At 53.2% G+C, this 10,697-nt stretch overlaps 1 protein-coding gene across 4 annotated transcripts; it reads left to right on the top strand.

Moving 5' to 3' along the window:
* The first annotated feature begins 1,321 nt into the window (after positions 1-1,321).
* GJB4 (gap junction protein beta 4) lies at positions 1,322-3,847 on the top strand. 4 transcript variants are annotated; one of them, XM_044945280.2, is made up of 2 exons: positions 1,322-1,448; positions 2,751-3,847. In XM_044945280.2, the coding sequence occupies exon 2, from the start codon at positions 3,047-3,049 to the stop codon at positions 3,845-3,847; it is 801 nt and encodes a 266-aa protein (XP_044801215.2). In that variant the 5' UTR covers positions 1,322-1,448; positions 2,751-3,046. The 4 variants fall into 4 exon arrangements, with proteins under 4 accessions (XP_044801215.2, XP_044801214.2, XP_044801217.2 ...); XM_044945279.2 differs by having other exon boundaries at positions 1,331-1,448; positions 2,981-3,847; XM_044945282.2 differs by having other exon boundaries at positions 1,358-1,495; positions 2,981-3,847.
* The last annotated feature ends 6,850 nt before the right edge of the window (positions 3,848-10,697 follow it).

The raw sequence follows: 10,697 nt of genomic DNA, 5'->3' as shown, positions 1-10,697 counted from the left end.
CCAGCTGAACAAGGCCGGCGCTGTGAGGAGGGCTTTAATGAGAGAATATACGTGCACATGCCTCCAAAGTGTGGGGTCCACGGTCAGGGCTTAATAAAATTCAATTCATTCACTGATTCAAGGTGACCTTTGCTCCTTCAACCTTGGTGAGCTTTATTGACTCCTTTCATCAACTTTTTGGCCCCTGCACAGGCTGCACGTGATCTAGCCAGGTAAGGACTGATGTGACTTAGCAGCAGCAGCAGCAGCAAGAGGACCCCCAGCACTCCTGGGGGGTCATGCTCCTTGCTCTGGGTCAAGTCTAGCCTTTATCCCCAGTTGCAGTTTTAGGCCCGTGGATTGTCTGCAAAGAGAATGAAGCTTAGTGAATAAGCAGTTGTGTGTCTCAGGGGAAAGTTCATGGACTTCTAGTCAGAACACTTGACTTTGAACCCAAGTTCCACTGGGACTCTGGGAGAGCAAGTGCAGCTCCTCTCCAAAGTGGGTTAATAACATCGAGCCGGTGGGATGGCTGTGAGGTGGGATGAGCTCCCGGCTTCAGACGAGGTTAACCGGCTGTAAAAGGCCACATAAACGTTAATCACTGGTATTAGGAAGTGCTCTATAAATGCTTGTGGGAAATGAGACAGAGGAGCCCCTCCCTGGCTGCACATTAACCTTCCCTATCCCAGGGTCAAGGCCTGTCTGCAGCCCCCGCCGGGTCAGGCTTTTACTTCCCCGAAGCCCAGGCCCATGAAGGGTGGACCGGGAGGCCGTGCCTGGCCCCATGCCAGCTGGAGAATCTCATGCTGCAACCTGCATTCCTTGTCTCCACCTGGGCAGCGGTGCCTTACCGAGAGGAACAGAGGGTGGGTGGATGGGTAGGCCCCCCCCGCCCACATGTCTCACCACCACTCAGATACGTCCTGCCAGAAGCAGGGAGCAGGAGGAGGGGCAGTGCAATCCTGGGCTGAATCAAGATTGCCCCTTTCCATAGATGTGAGCTGCTGAGGGTCTCACCACCAGGCTTCCAGAGAAATGGGTAGGAGAGAGGCCTAGGGACAAGAGGATAGGGATATTTAGGCAATGGCGTGGGAGGCAGGGGCAGGAAAAATGCCATTTGGTGCTAACCTGGGCCCGAGCATGAACATACCAGGCTCTGGTGCCTGCTCAGGCAGTTTCACCCATATACCTGTCAGCATGGCGAGCCAGACCCAGCCATACCCACTGAGCTGCAGAGAAGGCGTGGGCCTGCGGAGAAGAGCCACAGGTGTTTACCCTGAACGCGTGCCCGGGAAGTCCGCCCACCTGTCTGCCTGCCCACCCAGTCACTCCCGTTTGGCTCACTAGTTTGGAAAGCCCCACCCAGCAGGGGAGTGAGGAACAAAACCTGCCTCCTGGAGGTCCCCAGGCAGGCGGGCAGACACGCCAGCCCAGGGCCAGGAGAGCGGCTGCTAGAACCAAGCAAGGTGAGGACCAAATCGGGCAGGAGACTGAGCTGGGAGGCAGAGACCAGGTGGGCTGAGGATCCCAGGGGACCGAGGGCGGTGGGTTGGGCTTTGGGAGATGTAGGGGCAGACAGGATCTCTGGAGAAACTCCAGGGAAGCCTGAAGGAAGGGGAAGGACTGTCCTGCCAGACCAGAGGGAAGACAGGAGACTGGAGATGAGATAAAGTAAGAGGTGGGATAAGGAAGTAGTGGGGTTTCAATTGGGTTGAGGACACATAGAACACACAAACGTCTACTGTGTGTTCACTAGTCCAGGCTCGGTACTGAGTCCTAGGGAATCAGAGATGAATGAGATATAGAGGCTGCCCTCCAGAAGCTGCCAGTCTGGCATGCAAAACAGGTAAATAGACCATTTACGTACCCATGAGGCAGTCTGCCAGGACAGATGGAGGGGGTGCTCAGAAAATGTCCCAAAGGCACCAGGTCTGAAGATGGCTGATTCCTGAGTTGGGCAGGGCAGGGGCCAGAGGCAGAGTAGGACAAGATGGCACTCCAGCTAAGGGGTGTGGAGGATGGAGCACGCAGGACATGGCCTGAATGACACAATGGCCCACATGGGCAGCAAACAGCCAGCAAGCCGACGGAGAAGGAAGGTGTCTCTGAAAGCAAAGGTAGATGGTGGGGGGAGGACCATGCCAGAATCTTGCCTCTGTCCCTTCCCCAGTGCCTCCCAAAGGCTGGAATGGTTAGAATTCCAGAGAACCCACTGGGGTGAGGACAGTCAGCCCTCAGGCCCAGCACCGAAACAGGAGGTGGCAGGATGATACCAAGCCACCGTGATTCCAAAGAGTCTGTTTGCTTTGGAAGGGAATGTCAGTTGGGGGATGTCCTGGAGCCAGAAAGAAGATGAGGGTAGATATTATCTGAGGTCTGCACAGGGCCTGGCTCAGGCCGGTGCTCACTTGGAGAAAGTTGAAAAGTAAAGATACATTTTCCTCAGACTTCCCCAGTGGTCCAGAGGTTAGGACTCCAGGCTTCCACTGCAGGGGGCATGGGTTCAGTCCCTGACTGGAGAAGTTCTGCATGCTGTATGGTGTATGGTGTGGCAAAAAAAAGAAAAAAAACAGATACACATCCCTCCCCTCCTGCCCGGTCCAGCCCGGCAGCTGACCAAACAGTGGATCATCCAATCCACACTTTTTTACTGTTTCTTTAGAAGTTGTGTGACACATAGACACATAGAGCTGAAGGCTGGAGTCAGCAAGGTTGGAGGCACATCATTACAGGATGATTATCCTTCACATGCACCTATTACTTTATAGAATGAAATACGTCCTGATTTTGGAACTGGAAGATGGAAGCTCAAGACCAGCTCTGCCACTTCCAGCCATCCACCTTGGGTGGGTGCCTCTCGGGGCTTGAGCTCCCTCCCTCTGAATCTAGGACAATGGCAATCCCTACCCCACCAAGTCATGGCCAGTGTGGACATGATAACACGATGGTTGTGAAATCATGTGCCCATCACGCCCTTAATGAAGGTGCCCATTTCCAGGTTCTTCCAGCCCTGTGACGCCAGGGGCCAAGATCGTCCACTCAGGGAAGCCAGGCCGGGGTCAGCATGAATTGGGCATTCCTGAGGGATGTGCTGAGCGGGGTCAACAAGTACTCCACGGCGCTGGGCCGCATCTGGCTGTCCGTGGTCTTCATCTTCCGCGTGCTGGTCTACGTGGTGGCGGCCGAGGAGGTGTGGGATGACGAGCAGAAGGACTTCATCTGCAACACCAAGCAGCCGGGCTGCCCCAATGTCTGCTATGACCAGTTCTTCCCCGTGTCCCACGTGCGCCTCTGGGCCCTGCAGCTTATCCTGGTCACGTGCCCCTCACTCCTCGTGGTCATGCACGTGGCCTACCGCCAGGAGCAGGAGCGGAAGCACCGCCGGAAGCACGGGCCCCATGCCCCGTCCCTGTACGACAATCCGGACAAGAAGCGGGGTGGGCTCTGGTGGACCTACCTGCTGAGCCTCCTCTTCAAGGCGGCCGTCGACGTGAGCTTCCTCTACATCTTCCATCGCCTCTACAAGGACTATGACATGCCGCGGGTGGTGGCCTGCTCCGAGTCGCCCTGCCCCAACACCGTGGACTGCTACATCTCCCGGCCCACCGAGAAGAAGATCTTCACCTACTTCATGGTGGCCACGGCCATCCTCTGCATCCTCCTCAACCTCGGTGAGGTCTCCTACCTGGTGGGCAAGAGGTGCCTGGAGATCCTTGGCCCCAGACCCCGGGGGTCTCGGCACCAGGCTCGCCTGCTGGAGGCGTGTCCACCATATGCCCTCTCCCCGGGGGAGCACCCCCAAGATGGGAACTCTGTCCTAATGAAGGCTGAAATGACCACAGTTGATGCAGCTGGGTTTCCATAACTGGTGAGGTCAGCAGTTGAGACCACCAGAGCCTCTGCCTGCTCCAGAAAGCCACCACAGGGCAGGTGGGGAAGGCAGGTGTGGAGCTCCAGACGCCCACCCAGGGACCAATGCTAGGAAGCAGTTTGGTTTCTGGGTTCTGAGCCCCGGGGGAGGCAGGTTGATAGCTGATGGGGACTTTTGTATATGGAAATAGGGTATGTCAAGTCCTTAATAAATATGATTTTCTCAGTACTTTGCAGATCGGGGACAGGGAGGGATGGGAAGGAAAGCGGAGGGGTGGGGTCATGATGGACCTTGGAGAGGCAGCCAAGACCATTCAGTGGGCATCTGAGTCCTGGAACCTCAGATCCAGGTTTACCCATCTCACACACACACACACACACACACACACACACACACACACACTCCCACCACACACCCCACAGAGCATGCTTCCACAAGGTGGTGGGAAGCCCAGAGGTTGATCCAGTGGTCTCTGGACTCTGCAACCAGCTGGTCAAAGAAGGAGGAGAGATCCTAGGAGACCCTGTGCCAGTAAGAGTTGGTGCCCCTCAGCTAAGTGCCAATGGCTCCCCCATCCAGGCCTCCCTAACCCTGCCCAGCACAGGTACCCAGGGGTGAGTCCTTCGAAGGATGAGGGGGAAGGCCTGGTGTGGGTGGGACAGCGCTGACAGGGAGTCTGGGATGGAGCGTCTGCCTGCATGTTTAAGAGGCCCATCCCCACGGGCCAGGACCCATGGAGCGCCTCCAAGCTGACAGGTTCTTCACAGATCCTTAAGGCTGAGGGACTTCTCTTTACTGAACACACAATCCTTCCACCCTACACATACCACTCAGACCTCAACAGCTCCTGCGATGACCTGGACTAGCTAGAGTCCCAGCACCCACACCAGTCTGACTCATGGGACAACCCTCTGGGAGACCCCCAGGCACCTCCCATTCAGGAACCCCTAAGCTTACAATGTCATCTTTCCCCAAACCTGCTCTCCTCAAGCATCACCGCCCACCCACCCCCTAACACCCCACCATAAACAACACTGCCACCCACCCAGTTGTCCGAGCCAGGAACGGGTCTGGCATCCTGTGCCCCTCCCCACCTCCCAGCCCCTCATGGCCCACATCTCAGTGTGGCACCAAATCCCACTAATTTCAGCCCCTGAAAGTTTCCCGAGTCTGCCTCTCCTCTCCCACCCCATAGCCATATCCCTCCCACTGGGCCTCTCCCCCTGCCCTCCTTTACAAGGACAGAGTGGTTGTGTACAAATCTGACAACACTCCTCCGGCTGTGAAAGTCCCTCCACTACGACCACCATCCCCATTGCCCTCCACCAGGCCCTGTTGACCTCCCCAGCCTCACAACACCCCCTCCTCTCTCCTGAAAAGTCAAAGTCTTACTCACTCAGTTGTGTCCAACTCTTTGTGATCCCATGAACTGTAGCCCACCAAGCTCCTCTCTCCATGGAATTCTCCAGGCAAGAATACTGGAGTGAGTAGCGATTCCCTTCTCCAGGGGATCTTCCTGACACAGGGATCAAACCCAGGTCTCCAGCATAGCAGGCAGATTCTTCACCGTCTGAGCCACCAGGGAAGCCCCCTTTCTCCTGGTACCACCAATAACATACCAAAGGGCTTGAGGATCCTCAACCAGACACGTCATGCTGGGCCGTGCCTCCAGCCTTCAGACATGCTGTTCCCTTGGCCTGGAATGCGCTTCCTCCCTCCTCTGGGACGCTTCCTCAAACCCCAGAGACAGCCTTGACCTCCTCCGTGTGCCAGCCACTCTACCCAAACTGGAGGGGTCTGTTCTCCCCATCCTTCTGTGAGCCCTTTACACATAGGACGCTGAGTCGTCCAGCTCCCCAGCTGCCTTCAATAAATGTTTGTTAAATGACTAAATGGTCTATGAGCTGCTTGACACAAGGGACCGTGTCTCGTTTATCTGAATCTGAACCCTCCACCACACCTAGCCCAGGGAGTTCAGCAAAGTGTTTCCTTGTTTGTGTGTTTTGTTGCTGGTGTTTTAATTAATCCAGCCTACAACATATTTTGGCCACCTGATGTGAAGAACTGACTCATTGGAAAAGACCCTGATGCTAGGAAAGATCGAAGGCAGGAGAAGGGGACAACAGAGGATGAGATGGTTGGATGGCATCACCGACTCCAAGGACATGAGTTTGACCAAGCTTCGGGAGTTGGTGATGGACAGGGGACCCTGGCGTCCTGCAGTCCATGGGGTTTCAAAGAGTCGAAAACAATTGAGCAACTAAATTGAACTGAAAGTTTGCTGTTGTTGTTTTTAAGTGTAACTCTTTTTGAGAACATATTTTAAAAGCAGTCTAGGAACATTTAGGACAAAGAAATAATAAGGATACCATAATTAAATGAATTCAAGACATCCTTAGGGGTATAGTTTATTCAGCCATCCCTTGATATCCATGGAAGATTGGTTCCATATCCTTTTTCTTTAATTAATTTTTATTGGAGTATAGTTGCTTTACAATGCTGTGTTAGTTTCTACTGTAGAGCAAAGTAAATCAGTTATATGTATACATATTAATACATCCCCTCTTTTTGGATTTCCTTCCCATTTAGATCACCACAGCAGTGAGTTTCCTGTGATATATAGTAGATTCTCATTAGATAGTAGTGTATATTTCAGAGAAGGCAATGGCACCCCACTCCAGTACTCTTGCCTGGAAAATCCCATGGACGGAGGAGCCTGGTAGGCTGCAGTCCATGGGGTCACTGAGAGTCGGACACCACTGAGCAACTTCACTTTCACTTTTCCCTTTCATGCATTGGAGAAGGAAATGGCAACCCACTCCAGTGTTCTTGCCTGGAGAATCCCAGGGACGGGGAAGCCTGGTGGGCTGCTGTCTATGGGGTCGCACAGAGTCGGACACGACTGAAGTGACTTAGCAGCAGCAGCAGCAGTATATATTTGCCAGTCTCCCAGTTCAGCCTACCCCATCCCTTCCCCCAGCCTAAAGGTTTTTATAGGTGAGGAAACTTTGGCCTGGAGAGGAGACAGGAACTTCCAAGTCCAAAAGGATGAGCTGAATCTGTGGGGGGCTAGGTCCCCCATGACCCTTGGAGAGCCTCCACGCCCACCCCTGATTATGGGACAAGATCAGAGAGTTACCCCCATCTTAGGTCAGGGTCCCTGGAAGCAGGGCCAGTGGCAGGAGTTTGTGTGCGGGTGAGGAAGAACAAAGGAAGCAGTAGAGTGAGAGGGCAGAGCTGTGCAGGGTATGTGTTCTGGGAAACTCAGCCTTGGCCTGAGCCCCATGGCATGAGGGGACCTTTGGATCGTAAATCCCATCACAGAATTGTCCCCCCAGAGTAAAGAGCATCTGATTTTGGAACTCCCATAGCTGTCAGTCATTGGTTTCAGGCTTCCCCAAGCAGGAGGGCTGGTGGGGAAGGGTTGATGGGTCCCACTTGGTCAAGGTCAGTTCTCTGGGGGCAGCTATAAGCCAAGAGTGGATGTCCCCCAGGAATGAGAGTGTGGGCGGGGCACCAAAACCATCCACTGACCACCCAACCCCAGGAAACAAGATGGCCCCCACCACCAAGCCAGACCAGAGCTGTGACCACCCAACTGCAGAGAACAGGGCGGCCGTCTCAACCAGTTCAAAACCAGACGGCCCCACACTGCTCAGCCCGAGGCAGGTCCCGCATGTAGACCTGCAGACCCGCCATAGACAACTCCCTCTGACACTCCAGGCTCCTTACTCCAGAAGCTTCCAGGTCCAACACAGGGCAAGAGCATCATAGAACCTTGACTAACCCCACACCAGGCCTTCTCATGGGCGCTCTTCCCAGAGGTCTTTAAGTCCCAAGCCACTGAGCCCAGTGGAGACGAAACACCACATGACCAGCCAGAAGCCATCATTCTCTGTGCTTCCAGCGCCATCTTCCTGAAAACTCTTCCCTCGCTTTGGTCCTGCCATCTTTCTCCTCCACCTTATGCCCACCCCCACAGCCGCACCTACTTCTCCTTCACTAAAGACGGGAGCACGTGACTGTGGCCTTCTGGTATTCTCTCACGGCCCACAGCCGCAGGGACCACTCGTGTGTCACTCTGCCCTCTTCATTCCATGCCAGCCTCATGGCCCGGGACCTCCTCCTCCGCTGCATTTAGCCAGCCGCTCACAGGACCGTAATGCGGTCCTGGCTTCCCCCAGAACTGCTTCAGCTCTAGAATCTCCCATCCAGTTCAGGTCGGTAACTCTTTACTGTTCACTTCAGTCAGGTGCACAGGATTTCTCTGGGAAGAATCAGGCAACAGTCCCTGACCTCATGGAGCTTACGTGCTATGAAGAGGATGGCTAATGAACTCCTGACATGCCCGGAAGCCGCGGGTAGGGGGCGGGGCCAGCAGTGGCTGGGGAAGAGGGAGGGGAGTTCAGGCACCCAGGAAAAGCTTCCCCGGGACTTCTTAAACTGACCTAGAGAAAGAGGAAGATTTTGCCAAACACAGAGAGGAAGGGATTCCAGGCAGAGGGGAGAGTATATGAAAAGCCTAGCACAGAGATCAAACCTCATGCCAAGGATCAGAAGGAACCCAGGTGGGCTGGATTCAGGCGAGCGGGCTCATAGTAGGCGTCAGGCTGAAGTAGACAGCGGCTGGACGTGCAGCGCTTTCTCTAGCAGTCTTTGTTAATGATTTCAAACTTTATCCTAAAAACAATGAAAAGTTACCAGGGAGACTTTGCACAGAGGCCATGTGATCTAATTTACAGGGTCTGGTCACAGTGCGGAGGAGCCAGGGCAGGGCTCTCTGTTTGAAGCCTGATGCAATAGTCCAAGTGAGAGAGAGCAGTGGCCTCAACCAGGGTGTGCACAGGGGTGATGGAAAGAAACAGCTGGATCAAAGAAATGCTTACGAGACCGAATCAAAACGATGTGGTGACTTGGTTGGGTGTGGGGATCAGGAAGAGAGAGGAATCAAAGTGACATCCAAGTTTCTGGTTCTGGGTGGTGCCACTTGCCGAGCGCAGGGGTAGGTGTGCGGACGATGCTGGTAACTTCTGTTTCAGATATGTCGAGTTTGAAATGCAAATAAGATGCCTGGTCACCCCCTCTCATTCACTGACCATATTACATCCTGGCTCGCTGCTAAGACACTTATTATTGTTCACACCCAAAACCTTGACCACTCACTTTCTGGACTTCCTTGTTTCCAATAATCTTTTTTCCTCCACCTGTCGAATCTCACCACATGCGTGCTCATAGCCTAGACCCCATTTGTAATGAGAACTGCACTGTCTCCTCTCTCTTGTCCCCCTCCAGCAATCTTTCTGCCACATCTACTGGTCAATAACCCCACTATCTCAATATCCATCACCCCCTTCACATCCCCACCTTCCCTCCTAACTCCAGTTAAATTCTCCAGCTGGCCCCTGTTCCAGAATATCTGGAGAATAATACCACTGGACTGGCTGGTTTCAGGCGCATCTTCTGGCCTCAAAACTCAAGTGGGCACTCCACATGTCTAAGAAATTCTGCATTTTCCTAAAACTTTAACCCTATTCTCCAAGATGACCTTATCATACCTCTCTTTCCCCAAACCTCGAGCCCCCATTCTCTTAATCCCCCATTTCAGCAGAGAGCCTGGCATCCTATGCCAATGGGCAATAGAAGCAGTAGGCAAGCACTGGCTCATCCCCGTCCACCAAGTCCACCTTCTCCCCTTAACATGGATGAAGCATCGTGCTCCTGGTAGCCCCTGCTGCACGTGGGCACTGTCCCCCGTCACCTATCACCCACCCCTACCCCCGACTGTGTTCTACAGCTATTGCTTCACTATTCCTTCTCTGTAAATATATCTTATAACATTTCCCTCTCTCTTTTTTTAAAATATCCTTCTCCAGCTACTACCCCACTTACAAAAAAACAAAATGCTCTAAAAGTTGTCTGCACTTGACATCTCCACTTCCTCATCACTTTAGCTATTTCTATGAGGACTGCTCTTATCAAGATCATGAATGGCCAACACTGTTGCCAAATCCACTGGTCATCCTGATCTTACTCCCTCAGCAACACTTGGCCATTGAGAGCTCCCTCCTTAAACACCATCTCCCCTTGGCTCCCAGGCAGCACCCTCTCCTGACCTCTTCCCAGCTCACTGATGGGTCTTTCTTGATTTCGCTAATTGTTCTTGCTGATCTCTAAACGCAAAATGCCCCAGGGCCCAGTTCTCCACCCTCTTTTCTCCTCTATCTACGCTGTGATCTTGTCCAGAAACATCCATAAAATCATCTCTAAACTGATGACTCTCACATTTATAGGTTCACACCTAACCACTCCCCTGAGTGCTAGACTCACGTTTCCAACTTCCTGTTGATCATCCAAAATGGAAGTCCTAACCTCCCAAAAGAGGATAGATTTATGTTCTGTCCTGGTCTTCCCCATCTTGGAAGATGACATTCCCATCCACCCAGCTGCTCGATTCAAAGACCTAGATGTTTCTTTCCTCATAATTGCGTCCCCACTGTTAGCGAGTCAAGCTGGATATAATTCCAAAATGTGTTCAAAGTCCATTCCCTTCCTACCACCTCTGAGAGCCACCTCATTGAACACTGGATACCTGAAGTGGCTCCCTGCCCCAACTCTTGCTCCTCCACACTTTCTCCTCCATATGGCAGCCTGAGAGATCTTTCTATCATGTAAATCAAACCAAGTCACTCCCTTCCTTGAAACCCTCCCAGTGACTTCCCATCGTGGTTGTAAAAATTATGATAAAATCTTTGCTATGGCCTGCAAGGCCCTACCTGGTTAGGTGCTGGCTTCCTCTCCAAATTCATCTCCCTAAGCCCTTTCCTTCTCGAATGCCACCTCCCCT

Source organism: Bubalus bubalis, chromosome 6 (genome assembly GCF_019923935.1).
Source record: "Bubalus bubalis isolate 160015118507 breed Murrah chromosome 6, NDDB_SH_1, whole genome shotgun sequence".
Lineage (NCBI taxonomy): Eukaryota > Metazoa > Chordata > Mammalia > Artiodactyla > Bovidae > Bubalus > Bubalus bubalis.
Note: the sequence above shows the minus strand (reverse complement) of the source record. Positions and strands in the feature narration are given on the sequence as shown.